The sequence below is a fragment of the Salvelinus alpinus genome, chromosome 4 (genome assembly GCF_045679555.1).
Source record: "Salvelinus alpinus chromosome 4, SLU_Salpinus.1, whole genome shotgun sequence".
Taxonomy (NCBI): domain Eukaryota; kingdom Metazoa; phylum Chordata; class Actinopteri; order Salmoniformes; family Salmonidae; genus Salvelinus; species Salvelinus alpinus.
The window spans coordinates 14,143,077-14,168,231 of record NC_092089.1 but is presented as its reverse complement, the minus strand read 5'-3'; the positions used below and the strand labels follow the sequence as shown (position 1 = coordinate 14,168,231).

At 42.8% G+C, this 25,155-nt stretch overlaps 1 protein-coding gene across 1 annotated transcript in view; it reads right to left on the bottom strand.

The window, feature by feature from the left end:
- Positions 1-8,001: 8,001 nt before the first annotated feature.
- Positions 8,002-25,155, bottom strand: part of LOC139572423 (uncharacterized protein DDB_G0286299-like) — a 39,641-nt gene continuing 22,487 nt past the window's right edge. Inside the window, exons 8-10 of the mRNA XM_071395173.1 lie at positions 10,021-10,081; positions 9,197-9,827; positions 8,002-8,940 (exon numbers count right to left, since the gene is read on the bottom strand). Coding sequence (XP_071251274.1) covers positions 8,002-8,940; positions 9,197-9,827; positions 10,021-10,081 — 1,631 coding nt within the window. The remainder of the gene's footprint in view (positions 8,941-9,196; positions 9,828-10,020; positions 10,082-25,155) is intronic.

The window sequence follows — 25,155 nt, the reverse complement described above, 5'->3', positions numbered from 1 at the left end:
GTTTGAAAGTAGGCCTTGAAATACATCCACGGGTACACCTCCAATTGACTCAAATGATGTCAATTAGCCTATCAGAAGCTTCTAAAGCCATGACATAATTTTCTAGAATTTTCCAAGCTTGAAGTCACAGTCAACTTAGTGTATGTAAACTTCTGACCCAATGGAACTGTGATACAGTGAATTATAAGTGAAATAATCTGTCTGTAAACAATTGTTGGAAAAATTACTTATGTCATGCACAAAGTAGATGTCCTAACCGACTTGCCAAAACTATAGTTTTTTCACAACAAATTTGTGGAGTGGTTGAAAAACGAGTTTTAATGACTCCAACCTAAGTGTATGTAAACTTTTGACTTCAACTGTATATACTGAACTAAAATATATATATATACTGAACTAAAATATATATATATACTGAACTAAAATATATATATATACTGAACTAAAATATATATATACAGTGGGGAGAACAAGTATTTGATACACTGACAATTTTGCAGGTTTTCCTACTTACAAAGCATGTAGAGGTCTGTAATTTTTATCATAGGTACACTTCAACTGTGAGAGACGGAATCTAAAACAAAAATCCAGAAAATCACATTGTATGATTTTTAAGTAATTAATTTGCATTTTATTGCATGACATAAGTATTTGATACATCAGAAAAGCAGAACTGAATATTTGGTACAGAAACCTTAGTTTGCAATTACAGAGATCATACGTTTCCTGTAGTTCTTGACCAGGTTTGCACACACTGCAGCAGGGATTTTGGCCCACTCCTCCATACAGACCTTCTCCAGATCCTTCAGGTTTCGGGGCTGTCGCTGGGCAATACGGACTTTCGGCTCCCTCCAAAGATTTTCTATTGGGTTCAGGTCTGGAGACTGGCTAGGCCACTCCAGGACCTTGAGATGCTTCTTACGGAGCCACTCCTTAGTTGCCCTGGCTGTGTGTTTCGGGTCGTTGTCATGCTGGAAGACCCAGCCACGACCCATCTTCAATGCTCTTACTGAGGGAAGGAGGTTGTTGGTCAAGATCTCGCGATACATGGCCCCATCCATCCTCCCTTCAATACGGTGCAGTCGTCCTGTCCCCTTTGCAGAAAAGCATCCCCAAAGAATGATGTTTCCACCTCCATGCTTCACGGTTGGGATGGTGTTCTTGGGGTTGTACTCATCCTTCTATTCCTCCAAACACGGCGAGTGGAGTTTAGAGCAAAAAGCTCTATTTTTGTCTCATCAGACCACATGACCTTCTCCCATTCCTCCTCTGGATCATCCAGATGGTCATTGGCAAACTTCAGACGGGCCTGGACATGCGCTGGCTTGAGCAGGGGGACCTTGCGTGCGCTGCAGGATTTTAATCCATGACGGCGTAGTGTGTTACTAATGGTTTTCTTTGAGACTGTGGTCCCAGCTCTCTTCAGGTCATTGACCAGGTCCTGCCGTGTAGTTCTGGGCTGATCCCTCACATTCCTCATGATCATTGATGCCCCACGAGGTGAGATCTTGCATGGAGCCCCAGACCGAGGGTGATTGACCGTCATCTTGAACTTCTTCCATTTTCTAATAATTGTGCCAACAGTTGTTGCCTTCTCACCAAGATGCTTGGCTATTGTCCTGTAGCCCATCCCAGCCTTGTACAGGTCTACAATTTATCCCTGATGTCCTTACACAGCTCTCTGGTCTTGGCCATTGTGGAGAGGTTGGAGTCTGTTTGATTGAGTGTGTGGACAGGTGTCTTTTATACAGGTAACGAGTTCAAACAGGTGCAGTTAATACAGGTAATGAGTGGAGAACAGGAGGGCTTCTTAAAGAAAAACTAACAGGTCTGTGAGAGCCGGAATTCTTACTGGTTGGTAGGTGATCAAATACTTATGTCATGCAATAAAATGCAAATGAATTACTTAAAAATCATACAATGTGATTTTCTGGATTTTTGTTTTAGATTCCGTCTCTCACAGTTGAAGTGTACCTATGATAAAAATGACAGACCTCTACATGCTTTGTAAGTAGGAAAACCTGCAAAATCGGCAGTGTATCAAATACTTGTTCTCCCCACTGTATATACTGAACTAAAATATATATATACTGAACTAAAATATATATATACTGAACTAAAATATATATATATATACTGAACTAAAATATATATATACTGAACTAAAATATATATATATACTGAACTAAAATATATATATATACTGAACTAAAATATATATATATATACTGAACTAAAATATATATATACTGAACTAAAATATATATATACTGAACAAAAATATATATATACTGACCTAAAATATATATATATACTGAACTAAAATATATATATACTGACCTAAAATATATATATATACTGAACTAAAATATATATATATACTGAACTAAAATATATATATATACTGAACTAAAATATATATATACTGAACTAAAATATATATATACTGACCTAAAATATATATATATACTGAACTAAAATATATATATATACTGAACTAAAATATATATATATACTGAACTAAAATATATATATATACTGAACTAAAATATATATATACTGAACTAAAATATATATATATACTGAACTAAAATATATATATATACTGAACTAAAATATATATATACTGAACTAAAATATATATATACTGACCTAAAATATATATATATACTGAACTAAAATATATATATATACTGAACTAAAATATATATATATACTGAACTAAAATATATATATATACTGAACTAAAATATATATATATATACTGAACTAAAATATATATATACTGAACTAAAATATATATATACTGAACTAAAATATATATATACTGACCTAAAATATATATATACTGAACTAAAATATATATATATATACTGAACTAAAATATATATATATACTGACCTAAAATATATATATACTGACCTAAAATATATATATATACTGAACTAAAATATATATATATACTGAACTAAAATATATATATATATACTGAACTAAAATATATATATACTGAACTAAAATATATATATACTGAACTAAAATATATATATACTGACCTAAAATATATATATACTGAACTAAAATATATATATATATACTGAACTAAAATATATATATATACTGACCTAAAATATATATATACTGACCTAAAATATATATATACTGACCTAAAATATATATATATACTGAACTAAAATATATATATATACTGAACTAAAATATATATATACTGAACTAAAATATATATATATACTGAACTAAAATATATATATATACTGAACTAAAATATATATATATATACTGAACTAAAATATATATATACTGAACTAAAATATATATATACTGAACAAAAATATATACAGTACCATCCAAAAACGTGGACACACCTACTCATTCCAGGGTTTTTCTTTGTTTTTACTATTTTCTACATTGTAGAATAATAGTGAAGACATCAAAACTATGAAATAACACACATGGAATCATGTAGTAACCCCAAAAAAGTGTTAAACAAATCAAAATATATTTAATATTTGAGATCTTTCAAAGTAGCCACCCTTTGCCTTGATGACAGCTTTGCACACGCTTGGCATTCTCTCAACCAGCTTCATGAGGTAGTCACCTAGAATCAATTAACAGGTTGTTAAGAGTTTATTTGTGTAATTTCTTTCCTTCTTAATGCGCTTGAGCCAATCAGTTGTGTTGTGACAAGGTAGGGGGGGTATACAGAAGATAGCCCTATTTGGTAAAAGACCAAGTCCATATTATGGCAAGAACAGCTCAAATAAGCAAAGAGAAACGACAGTCCATCATTACTTTAAGACATGAAGGTCAGTCAACACGGAAAATTTCAAGAACTTTGAAAGTTTCTTCAAGTGCAGTCACAAAAACCATCAAACTCTATGATGAAACTGGCTCTCATGAGGATCACCACAGGAAAGGAAGACTCAGAATTACCTCTGCTGCAGAGGATAAGTTCATTAGAGTTACCAGACTCAGAAATTGCAACCCAAATAAATGCTTCACAGAGTTCAAGTAACAGACACATCTCAACATCAGCTGTTCAGAGGAGACTGTGACTGTGAATCAGGCCTTCATGGTCGAATTGCTGCAAAGAAACCACTACTAAAGGACAACAATAATAAGAAGAGACTTGCTTGGGCCAAGAAACACAAGCAATGGACATTAGACCGGAGGAAATCTGTCCTTTGGTCTGATGAGTCCAAATTTGAGATTTTTGGTTCCGTTGTGAGACGCAGAGTAGGTGAACAGATGATCTTCTTATGTGTGGTTCCCACCGTGAAGCATGGAGGAGGAGGTGTGATGGTGTGGGGGTGCTTTGCTGGTGACACTGTCAGTGATTTATTTAGAATTCAAGGCACACTTAACCAGCATGGCTACCACAGCATTCTGCAGCAATACGTCATCCCATCAGGTTTGTGCTTAGTGGGACTACCATTTGTTTTTCAACAGGACAATGACCCAATACACCTCCAGGCTGTGTAAGGGCTATTTGACCAAGAAGGAGAGTGATGGAGTGCTGCATCAGATGACCTGGCCTCCACAATCACCTGACCTCAACCCAATTGAGATGGTTTGGGATGAGTTGGACCGCAGAGTGAAGGAAAAGCAGCCAACAAGTGCTCAGCATATGTGGGAACTCCTTCAAGACTGTTGGAAAAGCATTCCAGGTGAAGCTGGTTGAGAGAATGCCAAGAATGTACAAAAATGTCATCAAGGCAAAGAGTGGCTACTTTGAAGAATCTCAAATATAACACTTTTTTTGGTGCTGAGGAGTATTTCTGTCTGTAAGAAATCCCTTTTGTGGGGAAAAACTCCCTTATGATTGGCTGGGTCTGGACCCCCCAGTGGCTGGGCCTATGTCCTCCCAGACCCACACATGGCTGTGCCCCTGCCGAAGTCATGTGAAATCCATAAATTAGAGCCTAATGAATTTAATTCAATTGACTGATTTCCTTATATGAACTGTAACTCAGTAAAATATTTGAAATTGTTGCAAGTTGCTTTATAATTTTGTTCAGTATAGATTACGTTTTTTTGTAAGGCCATCAAATCAAATCAAATCAAAGTTTATTTGTCACGTGCGCCAAATAGAACAGGTGTAGACCTTACAGTGAAATGCTTACTTACAGGCTCTAACCAATGGTGCGGAAAAAAGGTATTTGTGTGTGTGTGTGTTTTGTGTGTGTGTGTGTGTGTGTGTGTGTGTGTGTGTGTGTGTGTGTGTGTGTGTGTGTGTAGGTAAGTAAAGAAATAAAACAACAGTAAAAATACATTTGAAAATAAGAGTAGCAAGGCTATATACAGACACCGGTTAGTCAGGCTTATTGAGGTAGTATGTACATGTAGGTATGGTTAAAGTGACTATGCATATATGATGAACAGAGAGTAGCAGTAGCGTAAAAGGAGGGGTTGGCGGGAGGTGGGACACAATGCAGATAGCCCAGTTAGCCAATGTGCAGGAGCACTGGTTGGTCGGGCCAATTGAGGTAGTATGTACATGGATGTATGGTTAAAGTGACCATAACCATGTGTGTGAGGTTTATACTTTTATTTCAAAGTAGATGTGTTTAAGACTACCCAGAACCCCTCTGTGTGACCCTGATTAAACCCACTGCAGTAAGAAGGTTCAAAGGTGAACTAGTGTTATTTGTCAATTATAAATAATAATAATAATAATAATTCCAATATATACACATATTGTTTTTCTTAGTTTCAGTTTATTCAACTTCTGTTTACAAGACAGTTTCAGAGAACAGATGATCTTTTACAGGGTGAAGCACCACAATGTGGTACAGCATTGCAGAAACAGACACATGTACACTATTGTCTTGTTTAGTTCTTATTGCTTGATGAGGTACTGTATCGCTGGTTGTAGCTTATTCATAATACTAACTACTATATGGTAAAACATTGGCAAATCATACAGAATGTAATAGCATAAGCATACCCGTTTTCAGACGTTTTCAGACAGACAGACATAAAGAATAATCTCTCTCTCCTCTTCTCTCTCTCTCTCTCGCTCTCTCTTTCTCTCTCTCTCTTCTCTTCTCTCTCTCTCCTCTCTCCCCCCTCTCTCTCCTCTTCTCTCTTTCTCTCCCCCCTCTCTCTCTCTCTCCCTCTATCCTCTCCTCTTCTCTCTCTCTCTCCCCTCTCGCTCTCTCCTCTTCTCTCTCTCTCTCCCCTTCTCTTTCTCTCCCCCCTCTCTCTCTCTCTCCTCTCTCTGTATCTCTCTCCCCCTTCTCTCTCCTCTTCTCTCGCTCTCTCTCCTCATCTCTCTCGCCTCTTCTCTCTCTCTCCCCCCCTCTCTCTCTCCTCTTTCTCTCTCCTCTTCTCCCCCCCCCCCCTCTCTCTCTGTATCTCTCTCGCCTTCATATCATTCACAGAGTACAGAACATGATATCACATTAAAAGCCTAACAGACACATCTCTCAAAGAGAATACAGTGCTTCCTTTTAACAGTGTTTCAACAGATAATAACCACTTGGAAACTATTTGAACGTAGTCATGTATCATCACTCACTACTTATTGACCATTTCAGAATAATGAGTTAGCACAGATGTACGTGGTTATTTGATGAAGAAAGGCACTGTGTGGTTGTTATAACAGCTGTTGGATCATCGTCCCGCTGGTGATGCCGACATACATTTATACCATATAATAGAAACTCCCCTATAGCTGCGTACCCCTACGCAACTAAACAACCATTCATATATCATCCCACATATAATCCCATATGATATCCAGGGTATTCGCCAAAGAATGTAAGAGAGGCGTTTTGCTCAGCAGCAACACCTTGTTAAATAAAATCCTGTTGAGAACCCTGATATGTAATATTGTTTTGTTGTGGTGGATTATAAGGATATTGTTCTTTGTTCCCTACATGCTAGTCGTGTCACCTTTCTCCCGAAGGCTTTTCTTAAACAACACTTTAACTCTTCTTTGCTTGTTGACTTTTCTCATCAGAACCTTTTACCTGGTCTCTGTTCTCTTTCCCCGTTTCTTCTTCTTCACTGGAATCGGATTCTGATTCTCCCCATTTCTCTCCTCTTTGTCACCCCCCTCTCCTTTCTCCTTTGCAGACTTGTCTGTTTTGGTATCTTTAAAAAAAAGAAGAGTAGCTGCATCATCCTTCTCCTCCTTTTTACCTCCATCCTTCTCTCCCTTCACCTCTCTGTCTTCTCCTGTCTCTGAAGCATCACCCTCCATCTTCCTTGTCTACTTCCTCCCTCCTCTGTCTCAGTTCCAGGTTTCTTGTCTACTTCCTCCCTCCTCTGTCTCAGTTCCAGGTTCCTTGTCTACTTCCTCCCTCCTCTGTCTCAGTTCCAGGTTCCTTGTCTACTTCCTCCCTCCTCTGTCTCAGTTCCAGGTTCCTTGTCTACTTCCTCCCTCCTCTGTCTCAGAATCTGTCTCAGTTCCAGGTTCCTTGTCTACTTCCTCCCTCCTCTGTCTCAGTTCCAGGTTCCTTGTCTACTTCCTCCCTCCTCTGTCTCAGTTCCAGGTTTCTTGTCTACTTCCTCCCTCCTCTGTCTCAGTTCCAGGTTCCTTGTCTACTTCCTCCCTCCTCTGTCTCAGTTCCAGGTTCCTTGTCTACTTCCTCCCTCCTCTGTCTCAGTTCCAGGTTTCTTGTCTACTTCCTCCCTCCTCTGTCTCAGTTCCAGGTTCCTTGTCTACTTCCTCCCTCATCTGTCTCAGTTCCAGGTTCCTTGTCTACTTCCTCCCTCCTCTGTCTCAGAATCTGTCTCAGTTCCAGGTTCCTTGTCTACTTCCTCCCTCCTCTGTCTCAGAATCTGTCTCAGTTCCAGGTTCCTTGTCTACTTCCTCCTCATCTTTTTTCTCCACATGGTATGAATCATCTCGTCCTCCTCTATCCACTTTCTCTTTCTCCTCTTTTCCATCTGTTGAAGATGGGCCGTCATCCCCTGCTTCTCCAACCTCCTCAGCCTCATCCGATGCCTCCTCCTCCTTCTCCTCTCCATCCTTCATTTCTCCAGGACCAGGTTCTCCAGACTTCCCTGTTGCTTGGTCTGCAGGCTCTTCTCCCCAACCACACTGTCTGAGTCCTCCTCTGTGGTTCTAGTAGACTCTTCCTTGTTATCACCTTGTTCCTCTGTGGTCCTAGTAGACTCTTCCTTGTTATCACCTTGTTCCTCTGTGGTTTTAGTGATATCTTCCTTGTTATCACATTGTTCATCTGTGGTTTTAGTGATATCTTCCTTGTTATCACCTTGTTCCTCTGTGGTTTTAGTGATATCTTCCTTGTTATCACCTTGTTCCTCTGTGGTTTTAGTGATATCTTCCTTGTTATCACCTTGTTCCTCGGTGGTTTTAGTGATATCTTCCTTGTTATCACCTTGTTCCTCTGTGGTTTTAGTGATATCTTCCTTGTTATCACCTTGTTCCTCTGTGGTTTTAGTGATATCTTCCTTGTTATCACCTTGTTCATCTGTGGTTTTAGTGATATCTTCCTTGTTATCACCTTGTTCATCTGTGGTTTTAGTGATATCTTCCTTGTTATCACCTTGTTCCTCTGTGGTTTTAGTGATATCTTCCTTGTTATCACCTTGTTCCTCGGTGGTTTTAGTATTCTCTTCCTTGTTATCACCTTGTTCCTCGGTGGTTTTAGTGATATCTTCCTTGTTATCACCTTGTTCCTCTGTGGTCTTAGCAGACTCTTCCTTGTTATCACCTTGTTCATCTGTGGTTTTAGTATTCTCTTCCTTGTTATCACCTTGTTCCTCTGTGGTTTTAGTGATATCTTCCTTGTTATCACCTTGTTCCTCTGTGGTTTCAGTAGACTCTTCCTTGTTATCACCTTGTTCCTCGGTGGAGTTCTCAGATATTGCAGTCTCCTCCTTTTCACATTTTTCTCCCTCTGGACTCTCCTCTGTGTCAGTAGATTTACTGTCCTCTGTTGGCTTCTGAAATTAATTGTACATTAGCAAATTAATATGATTCTATTATCGTGAGCCTATCATAAGTCTTTCAGACACAATATGTTGAACATTCAAACAGTTGAAATTGTATTTGAGCTATAGATAATATAGAAAATAATGTACACTTTTTTTTAAAGCATGAAACTTGGTACACATGTACAGTAGTAAGCAATATATGTAAGTGTGAGGTTTGTCTAACCTCTTCAGTTGACAGGTCACTGTGTGGAGAGGTGTGTTTAACCTCTTCAGTGGACAGGTCACTGTGTGGAGAGGTGTGTTTAACCTCTTCAGTGGACAGGTCACTCTGTGGAGAGGTGTGTTTAACCTCATTAGTGGACAGGTCACTCTGTGGAGAGGTGTGTTTAACCTCTTCAGTGGACAGGTCACTCTGTGGAGAGGTGTGTTTAACCTCGTCAGTGTACAGGTCACTCTGTGGAGAGGTGTGTTTAACCTCGTCAGTGGACAGGTCACTCTGTGGAGAGGTGTGTTTAACCTCGTCAGTGGACAGGTCACTCTGTGGAGAGGTGTGTTTAACCTCGTCAGAGGACAGGTCACTCTGTGGAGAGGTGTGTTTAACCTCGTCAGTGGACAGGTCACTCTGTGGAGAGGTGTGTTTAACCTCGTCAGTGGACAGGTCACTCTGTGGAGAGGTGTGTTTAACCTCGTCAGAGGACAGGTCACTCTGTGGAGAGGTGTGTTTAACCTCGTCAGTGGACAGGTCACTCTGTGGAGAGGTGTGTTTAACCTCGTCAGTGGACAGGTCACTCTGTGGAGAGGTGTGTTTAACCGTCGTCAGAGGACAGGTCACTCTGTGGTAGCACTGGTACTGACAGTTCTCATAAAGGGCCTTCATCCGTCTGCACCTCCCCGTACTGCATTAGACGGAAGGAGGCGTTATTCATGGTATTAACACAGCCGCAGCACAGTACACATAGAACACTACTCATGGTGTTAACACAGACACAGACAGTACACATAAGGAACATTATTCATGGTATTAACACAGACACAGACAGTACACATAAGGAACATTATTCATGGTAGAAACAGCCCTTCAGACAGCACGGCTCATAGGAGTAGATCTCAAACAGAGTGTCAGGGCTGAAGATAAGACCCTGCAATGTGGCTTTAAAGACATAGAAATGTTACAGTTTAAAGACATAGTATTTAGATATTATCTCATTATTAACATATATTTAGCTCAGTAAAAAAAAGAACATTTGAACACAGTTTTACAATTGCGTTGACACTAATTCTGTGTTTTTGGAGTAATTTGTTTAAGATTCGTACAGAGAATAAGATTAAAGGCTCTGATAAACAATACAATAACATGCGTGTTTTAAGTACTTGATGAGCAAGGATTCTAATTATAACAGAGACATTTTAAAAAATTACCATCATAAAATGATGTTACATATTTTTGTGTTTAATAATAATAATAATATAAGTCAAAACCAGTTTGACAAAAAATTTTGCTTTGCAGATTAGACTAGATTACCAAAGGCATTTAATGCATTTTAAATGCAAAACGGATTGAAGTTTAGCAGCAAAGATGAAACAGCCACAGCAATAATGGGTCTTCTTTGAATATTTTATGGAAATGTTTTTGCATTCATTAACACTAGCTGTTCCTTCCAACCAACCACACAGACACACTGTGAGCAGAAGAGTTAACGTGACTACAAACTCTGAACATTTAAATGTGATTTAGAATGGGGAATGGAGAGGGGGGGGGGGTGTCTCATAAAAATGCAAAATCAAATTAAATACAACATTAAAAAAAATATATATCCCCTTCATTATATCCATTAGATTTGGCTGGGCATTGAAGATGACTGGATGACTAGGTACTTTGGTGTCTGCTTCCCTCAGACAGACATAGAATGCGTTCCAAACGGCACCCTATTCCCTACATAGGGCACTACTTTTGACCAGGTCCCATTGGACTCTAGTCAAGAGTAGTGAACTATGTAGGGAATAGGGTGCGAATTGGGGAAACAGCCATACGGTTCAACGACAGAGCTGCTCAGTATAGTCAAGATATCAGACCCTGGCTAATTTACATAGCTTGGCTGGGCTGGTAAAGTCATTATCTGTTTAAAGCAGGGAATACCGGACAGGAGCAATATTCTGCTATCTGCTACTCTTGTAAATTGATGTCACTGTATTTCACTATGATATGAGCTACAGGGTTAATATGCTTTTTCGAAGGAAAACCTATGATCGTACTCTCTGTCAATCCTCAGTATATTTTCACAGTTAAAGAGCAAAAAAAAAAATAGTTCACTAAAAACGAATTTCTCTGACAAACAAGGCGGTTGTGTCAACAACACTTGAAAGAGCCGTTTAATTGAGATGAACAGGAGGTGTATTCCATTCCATTTCTTTACTAGGCTTTGGTGTTACTTAAGCTTCCTTGTCTAATGCCTTTAACAACACCTGAAGACACCACCGAGACAACCACTACTCTTAACACCCCCAGGTATCAAACAAGACGGTTGAAAACACCTGAAGACACCACCGAGACAACCACTGCTCTTAACACCACCAGGTATCAAACAAGACAGTTGAAAACACCTGAAGACACCACTGAGACAACCACTGCTCTTAACACCCCCAGGTATCAAACAAGACAGTTGAAAACACCTGAAGACACCACCGAGACAACCACTACTCTTAACACCCCCAGGTAGCAAACAAGACGGTTGAAAACACCTGAAGACACCACTGAGACAACCACTGCTCTTAACACCACCAGGTAGCAAACAAGACGGTTGAAAACACCTGAAGGAACCACCGAGACAACCACTACTCTTAACACCCTCAGGTATCAAACAAGACGGTTGAAAACACCTGAAGACACAAACCACCGAGACAACCACTACTCTTAACACCCCCAGGTATCAAACAAGACGGTTGAAAACACCTGAAGACATCACCGAGACAACCACTGCTCTTAACACCCCCAGGTATTAAACAAGACGGTTGAAAACACCTGAAGGCACCACCGAGACAACAACTGCTCTTAACACCACCAGGTAGCAAACAAGACGGTTGAAAACACCTGAAGACACCACTGAGACAACCACTGCTCTTAACACCCCCAGGTATCAAACAAGACAGTTGAAAGCACCTGAAGACACCACTGAGACAACCACTACTCTTAACACCCCCAGGTATCAAACAAGACGGTTGAAAACACCTGAAGACACGAACCACCGAGACAACCACTACTCTTAACACCCCCAGGTATCAAACAAGACGGTTGAAAACACCTGAAGACATCACCGAGACAACCACTGCTCTTAACACCCCCAGCTATTAAACAAGACGGTTGAAAACACCTGAAGGCACCACCGAGACAACAACTGCTCTTAACACCACCAGGTAGCAAACAAGACGGTTGAAAACACCTGAAGACACCACCGAGACAACCACTGCTCTTAACACCACCAGGTATCAAACAAGACAGTTGAAAACACCTGAAGACACCACTGAGACAACCACTGCTCTTAACACCCCCAGGTATCAAACAAGACAGTTGAAAACACCTGAAGACACCACCGAGACAACCACTACTCTTAACACCCCCAGGTAGCAAACAAGACGGTTGAAAACACCTGAAGACACCACTGAGACAACCACTGCTCTTAACACCACCAGGTATCAAACAAGACGGTTGAAAACACCTGAAGGAACCACCGAGACAACCACTACTCTTAACACCCCCAGGTATCAAACAAGACGGTTGAAAACACCTGAAGATGGATCGTTAAGGTATACTAGTGTATGTCGTCCAGGCAGGTGCTTTAGTATGATTTGTCCAATCCCTGTAAATCAAGAAGAAGAACATACACAGCTCTTAACACCAGGTATCAACATAGTCACAACGTGGTAACAACACGCTAACGACACACACCAACAACACGTTGCCATGGGTATTTCTGGATTAGAGTTACAGCCTCCTGTGGCTCAGTGAAGTCCAACTGAACGTCCATCTGCATTATACAGTCAACAACACAACACGATAGACGGTGTAGGCTGAATCAGACCTGGGTTCAAATACTATCTGAAATCTTTCAAATACTTCCAAGCGTTTCCTCTATCTTGCCTGGAGGGCCAAGTAGGTTGGGTTTGACGTTTTGGGATTTTTTTCTATTGGTCCATTACGTCAAGAAAGCTAAATCAAGACCAGCTAAAGAATTTGAAATTATTTCAAATAATATTTAAACCCAGTTTTGATGTAAATAATGAAATGTGAAGTCCTCTCTCTCCCTCTCTCTGCTCTGGGAGGATGACACAGTAGACTGGGTAATGTCACCACAGGGAATTATTCTACTATCTGACTAGACTGGCTAATGACACCACAGGGAATTACTCTACTAGCTGCCTAGACTGGGTAATGACACCACAGGGAATTATTCTACTATCTGCCTAGACTGGGTAATGACACCACAGGGAATTACTCTACTAGCTGCCTAGACTGGGTAATGACACCACAGGGAATGATTCTACTATCTGACTAGACTGGGTAATGACACCACAGGGAATTATTCTACTATCTGCCTAGACTGGGTAATGTCACCACAGGGAATTACTCTACTATCTGACTAGACTGGGTAATGACACCACACGGAATTATTCTACTATCTGACTAGACTGGGTATTGACACCACAGGGAATTATACTACTATCTGCCTAGACTGGGTAATGACACCACAGGGAATTATTCTACTATCTGACTAGACTGGGTAATGTCACCACAGGGAATTATTCTACTATCTGCCCAGACTGGGTAATGTCACCACAGGGAATTATTACACTATCTGACTAGACTGGGTAATGTCACCACAGGGAATTATTACACTATCTGACTAGACTGGGTAATGACACCACAGGGAATTACTCTACTATCTGACTAGACTGGGTAATGACACCACAGGGAATTATTACACTATCTGACTAGACTGGGTAATGACACCAAAGGCAATTATTCTACTATCTGCTTGGATGTGTCTTTCAGTGCAGCAGAGTGGAGTGATTTTGAAACGTAACTACAGAAATATGTTAATAAAGTTACGCAAATGTCTTTGATAAAATGTGCCAATGTCTCGTTCAACTAAAACCCCTTCACTTCCTGTATAGAATCATTACTGTTAAAACCCCTTCACTTCCTCACCTCTGACTGTATAGAATCATCACTGTTAAAACCCCTTCACTTCCTCACCTCTGACTGTATAGAATCATTACTGTTAAAACCCCTTCACTTCCTCACCTCTGACTGTATAGAATCATTACTGCTAAAACCTCTTCACTTCCTCACCTCTGACTGTATAGAATCATCACTGTTAAAACCCCTTCACTTCCTCACCTCTGACTGTATAGAATCATCACTACTAAAACCCCTTCACTTCCTCACCTCTGACTGTATAGAATCATTACTGTTATAACCCCTTCACTTCCTCACCTCTGACTGTATAGAATCATCACTGTTATAACCCCTTCACTTCCTCACCTCTGACTGTATAGAATCATTACTACTAAAACCCCTTCACTTCCTGTATAGAATCATTACTGTTAAAACCCCTTCACTTCCTCACCTCTGACTGTATAGAATCATTACTACTAAAACCCCTTCACTTCCTGTATAGAATCATTACTGTTAAAACCCCTTCACTTCCTCACCTCTGACTGTATAGAATCATCACTGTTAAAACCCCTTCACTTCCTCACCTCTGACTGTATAGAATCATCACTACTAAAACCTCTTCACTTCCTCACCTCTGACTGTATAGAGTCATTACTGTTAAAACCCCTTCACTTCCTCACCTCTGACTGTATAGAATCATCACTGCTACAGTACTGACTTAATGCATAAGGAGGAAATATGAATACCAGATACTACTCTGTATAATGTCAATATGAATACCAGATACTACTCTGTATAATGTCAATATGAATACCAGGTACTACTCTGTATAATGTCAATATGAATACTAGATACTACTCTGTATAATGTCAATATGAATACCAGATACTACTCTGTATAATGTCAATATGAATACTAGATATTACTCTGTATAATGTCAATATGAATACTAGATACTACTCTGTATAATGTCAATATGAATACCAGATATTACTCTGTATAATGTCAATATGAATACTAGATACTACTCTGTATAATGTCAATATGAATACTAGATACTACTCTGCATTTTGGCAACATATACTACTCCATAGTATGTAATTTCACCTGGGTCAGGAGCCACTCTCTCTGTGATCCAGAAAACATCTGATGTGCTTGGATTGGCTTGGATTGGCCTGGATTGGCTTGGTTTGGATTTGCTTGGATTGGATTGGCTTGGCTTGCACAGCTTGCAAAAGTGGGACGGCTTGGCTTGCAAAAGTGGGACGGCCTCCGATTCAAAATGACACCAGCCTCCAGTGTGTAGATGAGATGCCGTCTGTGTGTCACCTAAAAAAACGTTGGTTACCAGATCAGCGTGACAGACTAACCTCTATTCTCTTAATCCCCTAATCGACCTTCAAAGGGTCATCAGAAACCTTTGCATTCTGAATGGAGAGATGAAGGGGATCACATTAAGTCCTGTTTCCTGTCTGCCATGTTGTCTAACGTCTAAGACACTCCTCACTGTAACAAGTAACAGCAACACAAATGCTACCGTATTCACTTTTTAGTGCACTACTTCTGAGCTGGGCCCATAGGGCTCTGGTTGAAAGAAGTGCACTAGGCAAGGAATAGGGTGCCATTTGGGAAACTCCAGTTTCTCCTGTTGTACTGGGGGACTCAGCCTAGCTAACTCAGACTGCTAGCTACTGTTCTCCTGTTGTACTGGGGGACTCAGCCTAGCTAACTCAGACTGCTAGCTACTGTTCTCCTGTTGTACTGGGGGACTCAGCCTAGCTAACTCAGACTGCTAGCTACTGTTCTCCTGTTGTACTGGGGGACTCAGCAGAGCTAACTCAGACTGCTAGCTTCTGTTCTCCTGTTGTACTAGGGGACTCAGCATAGCTAACTCAGACTGCTAGCTACTGTTCTCCTGTTGTACTGGGGGACTCAACATAGCTAACTCAGACTGCTAGCTACTGTTCTCCTGCTGCACTGGGGGACTCAGCATAGCTAACTCAGACTGCTAGCTACTGTTCTCCTGTTGTACTGGGGGATTCAACATAGCTAACTCAAAGACTGCTAGCTACTGTTCTCCTGTTGTACTGGGGGACTCAGCCTAGCTAACTCAAAGACTGCTAGCTACTGTTCTCCTGTTGTACTGGGGGACTCAGCCAAGCTAACTCAAAGACTGCTAGCTACTGTTCTCCTGTTGTACTGGGGGACTCAGGCTAGCTAACTCAGACTGCTAGCTACTGTTCTCCTGTTGTACTGGGGGACTCAGCAGAGCTAACTCAGACTGCTAGCTACTGTTCTCCTGTTGTACTGGGGGACTCAGCCTAGCTAACTCAGACTGCTAGCTAATGTTCTCCTGTTGTACTGGGGGACTCAGCATAGCTAACTCAGACTGCTAGCTTCTGTTCTCCTGTTGTACTGGGGGACTCAGCATAGCTAACTCAGACTGCTAGCTACTGTTCTCCTGTTGTACTGGGGGACTCAGCATAGCTAACTCAGACTGCTAGCTACTGTTCTCCTGTTGTACTGGGGGACTCCTGACTACACCCTGCCTACTGTACACTGCCTACACCCTTCTACTGTACACTGACTACACCCTGCCTACTGTACACTGACTACACCCTGCTACTGTACACTGACTACACCCTGCCTACACCCTGCCTACTGTACACTGCCTACACCCTGCCTACTGTACACTGCCTACACTCTGCCTACTGTACACTGACTACACCCTGCCTACACTCTGCCTACTGTACTCTGCCTACACCCTGCCTACTGTACACTGACTACACCCTGCCTACACCCTGCCTACTGTACACTGACTACACCCTGCCTACTGTACACTGCCTACACCCTGCTTATTGTACACTGACTACACCCTGCCTACTGTACACTGACTACACACTGCCTACACCCTGCCTACTGTACACTTACTACACCCTGCCTACTGTACACTGACTACACACTGCCTACACCCTGCCTACTGTACACTTACTACACCCTGCCTACTGTACACTGACTACACCCTGCCTACACCCTGCCTACTGTACACTTACTACACCCTGCCTACTGTACACTGACTACACTCTTCCTACACCCTGCCTACCCTACACTTACTACACCCTGCTTATTGTACACTGACTACACCCTGCCTACTGTACACTGACCTCACTGACTACACCCTGCCTACTGTATACTGACTACACTGACTACACCCTGCTTATTGTACACTTACTACACCCTGCCTACTGTACACTGACTACACCCTGCCTACTGTACTCTGCCTACACTGACTACACCCTGCCTACTGTATACTGACTACACCCTGCCTACTGTACACTGACTACACCCTGCTACTGTACACTGACTACACCCTGCCTACACCCTGCCTACTGTACACTGCCTACACCCTGCCTACTGTACACTGCCTACACTCTGCCTACTGTACACTGACTACACCCTGCCTACACTCTGCCTACTGTACTCTGCCTACACCCTGCCTACTGTACACTGACTACACCCTGCCTACACCCTGCCTACTGTACACTGACTACACCCTGCCTACTGTACACTGCCTACACCCTGCTTATTGTACACTGACTACACCCTGCCTACTGTACACTGACTACACACTGCCTACACCCTGCCTACTGTACACTTACTACACCCTGCCTACTGTACACTGACTACACACTGCCTACACCCTGCCTACTGTACACTTACTACACCCTGCCTACTGTACACTGACTACACCCTGCCTACTGTACACTGACCTCACTGACTACACCCTGCTTATTGTACACTTACTACACCCTGCCTACTGTACACTGACTACACCCTGCCTAATGTACACTCTGACTACACTCTGAGTACTCTGCCTACACCCTGCCTACTGTACACTTTACTACACCCTGCCTACTGTACACTGACTACACCATGCCTACACCCTGCCTATTGTACACTAACTACACCCTGCCTACTGTACACTGACTACACCCTGCCTACTGTACACTGACTACACTCTGCCTACACCCTGCCTACTGTACACTCTGACTACACACTGTCTACTGTACACTCTGACTACACTCTGCCTACTGTACACTCTGACTACACTCTGACTACTCTGACTAAACCCTGCCTACTGTACACTGACTACACTGCCTACACCCTGCCTACTGTACACTCTGCCTACACCCTGCCTACTGTACTCTGCCTACACCCTGCCTACTGTACACTCTGACTACACCCTGCCTACTGTACACTCTGACTACACTCTGCCTACTGTACACTCTGACTACACTCTGACTACACCCTGCCTACTGTACACTGACTACACTGCCTACACCCTGCCTACTGTACACTCTGCCTACACCCTGCCTACTGTACACTCTGCCTACACCCTGCCTACTGTACACTCTGCTTACACTCTGCCTACTGTACACTCTGACTACACTGACTACACCATGCCTACTGTACACTCTGACTACACTCTGACTACTCTTACTACACCCTGCCTACTGTACACTCTGACTACACCCTGCCTACTGTACACTCTGACTACACTCTGACAACACTCTGACTACACTCTGCCCAATGCTACGTCCCAAACGGCACCCTAAACCATATATAGTGCACTACTTTTGACCATAGGGCTCAGGTTGAAAGTAGTCCACTATGTAGGGAATGGGGTGCCATTTGGGACAGATACTATGTATAAACACATAATGGATTAACAGTTGAGTTCTCCCAGGTCCCATCCACCAGGGTTGATAAAACCGTACGTTGCTGTGATACTACGGCTAGAGGCAGTTAGAAAACGCTTTCAGTATCCTGGAACACTTTCTACCTGTTTCATAACACACAGAAATATGGTTTAACATTTAAAAGCCTGATCACAAACGAAGTTAAGAAAATAACTGAGCTTCATTGCCAACATCCTCGATCCGTCTTTAAAAAAATAAAAATAAAAATGAAAGACATTCCTACTTCCGTTCCCTTTTCTATTGGCTGTTAGTGTTATTCATTGTCTCTACAATGTGGTTGGGAAACGGCATTGAACAGGGAATGTTGCTGTATCCTTCAGTTCCAAAGTGCTGATTGAGTTGACATGAAAATGCTTTGAACATGGTTCCATTCAGAGCAAGAAGGTGTTGTTCACGGTGAATACAACCCTACCTTCTGTCCTTGGGTTTTATTTAAAATAAATATATATATTTAACCTTTATTTAAACTAGGGCAAGTCAGTTAAGAATAAATTCTTATTTTACAATGGACGGGCCCTAGCCAGGCCCAAAACCCTCCCTTAACCCTGGACGACGCCGGGCCAATTGTTGAGCCGTACCATTGGGACTCTCGATCACGGCCGGGTTGTGATACAGCCCGGAAACCGAACCAGGGTGTCTGTAGTGACGGCCTCGAGCACTGAGATGCAGTGCCTTAGACAGCAGCGCCACTGAGATGTGTTTCCTATTCTTAACAAGACAATGGGACGAAGGATGTTTTCTTGAGGAATAGCATGTAGGTAGTTCTAATGTACAGAACCCTATAGAACAATACCTCCAGTACACAGCCTAGGTTCTGATCCACTCTATATTGGGGCGACAGGTAGCCTTGTGGTTAGAGCGTTGGGCCAGTAACCGAAAGGTTTGCTAGATCGAATCCCCGAGCTGACAAGTTAAAAAAAATCTGTCATTCTGCCCCTGAACAAGGCAGTTAACCCATTGTTCCTAGACCAGTTAACCCACTGTTCCTAGACCAGTTAACCCACTGTTCCTAGACCAGTTAACCCACTGTTCCTAGACCAGTTAACCCACTGTTCCTAGACCAGTTAACCCACTGTTCCTAGACCAGTTAACCCACTGTTCCTAGACCAGTTAACCCACTGTTCCTAGACCAGTTAACCCACTGTTCCTAGACCAGTTAACCCACTGTTCCTAGACCAGTTAACCCACTGTTCCTAGACCAGTTAACCCACTGTTCCTAGGCTGTTGTTATAAATAAGAATTTGTTCTTAACTGACTAGTAAAATAAAAATCTGGAGAACTCTGGAATGGGGCTAAAATCAGTATGTTTAAATTAATAACTAGATATTTAACTGATGTAGGCAGATTATACAATAGTCATGTAAAGACCTTACTCCGCTTATCTTAAATCGGCGTCAGGTCAAAATCGGAAGTAAACATGAATTGTTAGGACATTTTAAAGAGGGACCTAACACCTTAAAATCAGAGCTCCAGCACATGGTAGCACCAGCCGAGTGAGCCTCCCTCTTCAGTACCAGTGAAGTGAGCCTCCCTCTTCAGCACCAGTGAAGTGAGCCTCCCTCTTCAGTACCAGTGAAGTGAGCCTCCCTCTTCAGTACCAGCCGAGTGAGCCTCCCTCTTCAGCACCAGTGAAGTGAGCCTCCCTCTTTAGTACCAGTGAAGTGAGCCTCCCTCTTCAGCACCAGTGAAGTGAGCCTCCCTCTTTAGTACCAGCCGAGTGAGCCTCCCTCTTTAGTACCAGTGAAGTGAGCCTCCCTCTTTAGCACCAGTGAAGTGAGCCTCCCTCTTCAGCACCAGCCGAGTGAGCCTCCCTCTTCAGCACCAGCCGAGTGAGCCTCCCTCTTCAGTACCAGTGAAGTGAGCCTCCCTCTTCAGCACCAGTGAAGTGAGCCTCCCTCTTCAGTACCAGTGAAGTGAGCCTCCCTCTTCAGTACCAGCCGAGTGAGCCTCCCTCTTCAGCACCAGTGAAGTGAGCCTCCCTCTTTAGTACCAGTGAAGTGAGCCTCCCTCTTCAGCACCAGTGAAGTGAGCCTCCCTCTTTAGTACCAGCCGAGTGAGCCTCCCTCTTTAGTACCAGTGAAGTGAGCCTCCCTCTTCAGCACCAGCCGAGTGAGCCTCCCTCTTCAGCACCAGTGAAGTGAGCCTCCCTCTTCAGCACCAGCCGAGTGAGCCTCCCTCTTTAGCACCAGTGAAGTGAGCCTCCCTCTTCAGCACCAGCCGAGTGAGCCTCCCTCTTCAGCACCAGCCGAGTGAGCCTCCCTCTTCAGCACCAGTGAAGTGAGTTCATAAACAACTGAAACGTATGCATCTTAACAAGTAGTTTTCACATACAACAAAACAAAATAAAATAAACATGGTCGCTGTGGTACAACGTCTATTTTGATTGGCGACGTGATGCATTTATCATAGTCCAATCAGATTTCAGACGTGTCCATGTAAACAGGATTATTAGGGAAATCGTTCTTCTTACAAAGCGTGTAAAACGTTTTTTTAATCCAACTATTATATTAATCTGACTATCCACAATAATGGTATTATAGTGTGCATGTAACCGTAGTCACTGTGGTGTATTTTCACCACAGCTGTGGAGCCGTGCCTCCCGTTTTTAAAGACAGACATTTGCCTTTTCTGACAAGTATTAACTGCACTCAGGAGAGAGGTGGTGTGGGGGGGGGACGGGGGACGAGAGGACTTAACCAATCAAAATGTCCCCTGTGTTTCAGGAGGATGTTGTTCATGCATGTACGAGGAAGGATGCAGAGAGAGAGAGCAAGTATATCCCAAATCGCACACTACTCCCTATAAAGTGCACTACTTTTCACCAGAGTCCTATAGGCCCTGGTCAAAAGTAGTGCACTACATACAGTCATTTGGGACACAGGCAGAGAGAGATAATCAGTCTGACGCCACACTCCTTCTCCAGAGCACCAGTTTTGGAGCAGCAGTGGGGTGGGGGTCATATAATCCAACAGTGTATGGAGGGTCCTGGCTCTGGCTTGGAGTGATTATCCCAGAAAGGCAATTACCATGGCAGGGCCTCTCTCCCTCCTCTCCTCCTCTCTGTAGGGGGCCCACTCTCCCTCCTCTCTCCTCTCCCCTCTCATCTCCTCCCTGTAGGTGGCCCTCTCTCCCTCCTCTCCTCACCTCTCCTCCTCTCCTCTCTTCTTCTCCTCTCATCCCTCTCTCCCCTTTCCCTCTCACGCCATATCCTCTCTCCTTTCCTCCTCTCCTCTCCTCTCTCCTCCTCCTCCTCTCCTCCGCCTCTCCTCTCCTCTCCTCCTCCTCTCCTCCTCCTCTCCTCTCTTCTCCTCCTCCTCTCCTCCTCCTCTCCTCCTCCTCTCCTCCGCCTCTCCTCTCCTCTCCTCTCCTCCTCCTCTCCTCATCCTCTCCTCTTCTTTTTCCTCTCCTCTCCTGGACAGAGACTAATGGCTGCTGTCAGAGCATCACACAGTACCAGGCTTCAGTGACAGACAGCAGAAACACAAGAGAAGAAAGGAGGGAGAAGAGAGAGAAAAGGAGAGAAGAGAGGGTGAGGAGAGAGAAGAGGAAGAGGAGAGGGAGAAGAGAGAAAAGAGGGAGAAGAGAGAGAGAGAGAGAGAGAAGAGAGAAACGAGAGAAGAGAAGAGAGAAGAGGGTGAGAAGATAGAGAGAGAGAGAGAGAAGAGAGGGAGAAGAGAGAATAGAGGGAGAAGATAGAGAGAAGGAGAAGAGAGTGAGAAGAGAGGAGAGAGAGGAGAGAGAGAGAAGAGAGAATAGAGGGAGAAGATAGATAGAAGGAGAAGAGAGTGAGAAGAGAGGAGAGAGAGAAGAGAGAACAGTCTCAGATTGCTCTACTGTGATAAACAACAGTGGCATAAGTTTTCAGGCAGCTTTAATGAGCTAATAACTGTGGATGTTGTTCAGTGAGCCTCTTGCACCGTACGCTCCGTCATCTCTCCGTGTCCCAAACGGAACCATATTCCCTCTTGAGTGCACTACTGTTGACCAGGAACCAGCAATGGTCAGAAGGAGTGCAATATATATGTAATAGGGTGTCATTTGGGACGCAACCTTCAACTGAGAGGTGGGGGGGGTTTCATACATTTAGAATATATATATATATATAATACAGTAAGGCATATTGGCCGCTTGTCTTGTATGAACATGGAATTTGAAAGAGTGTTTTCCAGATGGAGGCTGGTTAAATGCTGATAAGCAAGAGAGAGAACTGGGCTTTTCAGCACCATGGACAGGGGCAGAGACAGGGGCAGAGACAGGGGCAGAGACAGGGTCAGAGACAGGGACAGAGACAGAGACAGGGGCAGAGACAGGGTCAGAGACAGGGACAGAGACAGAGACAGAGACAGGGACAGAGACAGGGACAGAGACAGAGACAGGGGCAGAGACAGGGTCAGAGACAGGGACAGAGACAGGGACAGAGACAGAGAGAGAGACAGGGACAGAGACAGGGTCAGAGACAGGGACAGGGGCAGAGAGACATAAGGCAGAGAGAGAGAGAGAGAGAGAGAGAGAGAGAGAGAGAGAGAGAGAGAGAGAGAGAGAGAGAGAGAGAGAGAGAGAGAGAGAGAGAGAGAGAGAGAGAGAGACAGAGACAGAGACACCACGCCTTCACTATGGTGAATCACTAAAACAATACAGAAATACACTACGGAAAAAGAAGGAACAGCACGTCAGAAATCAGCTCAATGTAATTGAAGAATCCATAGACTCTAACCACTTCTGGGAAAATTGGAAAACACTAAACAAACAACAACACGAAGAATTATCTATCCAAAATGGAGATGTATGGGTAAACCACTTCTCCAATCTTTTTGGCTCTATAACAAAGAATAAAGAGCAAAAACATATACATGACCAAATACAAATCCTAGAATCAACTATTAAAGACTACCAGAACCCACTGGATTCTCCAATTACCTTGAACGAGTTACAGGACAAAATAAAAACCCTCCAACCCAAAAAGGCCTGTGGTGTTGATGGTATCCTTAATGAAATGATCAAATATACAGACAACAAATTCCAATTGGCTATACTAAAACTCTTTAACATCGTCCTTAGCTCTGGCATCTTCCCCAATATTTGGAACCAAGGACTGATCACCCCAATCCACAAAAGTGGAGACAAATTTGACCCCAATAACTACCGTGGAATATGCGTCAACAGTAACCTTGGGAAAATACTCTGCATTATCATTAACAGCAGACTCGTACATTTCCTCAATGAAAACAATGTACTGAGCAAATGTCAAATTGGCTTTTTACCAAATTACCGTACAACAGACCATGTATTCACCCTACACACCCTAATTGACAACCAAACAAACCAAAACAAAGGCAAAGTCTTCTCATGCTTTGTTGACTTCAAAAAAGCCTTCGACTCAATTTGGCATGAGGGTCTGCTATACAAATTGATGGAAAGTGGTGTTGGGGGTAAAACATACGACATTATAAAATCCATGTACACAAACAACAAGTGTGCGGTTAAAATTGGCAAAAAACACACACATTTCTTCACACAGGGTCGTGGGGTGAGACAGGGATGCAGCTTAAGCCCCACCCTCTTCAACATATATATCAACGAATTGGCGCGGGCACTAGAACAGTCTGCAGCACCCGGCCTCACCCTACTAGACTCTGAAGTCAAATGTCTACTGTTTGCTGATGATCTGGTGCTTCTGTCACCAACCAAGGAGGGCCTACAGCAGCACCTAGATCTTCTGCACAGATTCTGTCAGACCTGGGCCCTGACAGTAAATCTCAGTAAGACCAAAATAATGGTGTTCCAAAAAAGGTCCAGTCGCCAGGACCACAAATTCCATCTAGACACTGTTGCCCTAGAGCACACAAAAAACTATACATACCTCGGCCTAAACATCAGCGCCACAGGTAACTTCCACAAAGCTGTGAACGATCTGAGAGACAAGGCAAGAAGGGCATTCTATGCCATCAAAAGGAACATAAATTTCAACATACCAATTAGGATCTGGCTAAAAATACTTGAATCAGTCATAGAGCCCATTGCCCTTTATGGTTGTGAGGTCTGGGGTCCGCTCACCAACCAAGATTTCACAAAATGGGACAAACACCAAATTGAGACTCTGCATGCAGAATTCTGCAAAAATATCCTCCGTGTACAACGTAGAACACCAAATAATGCATGCAGAGCAGAATTAGGCCGATACCCACTAATTATCAAAATCCAGAAAAGAGCCGTTAAATTCTACAACCACCTAAAAGGAAGCGATTCCCAAACCTTCCATAACAAAGCCATCACCTACAGAGAGATGAACCT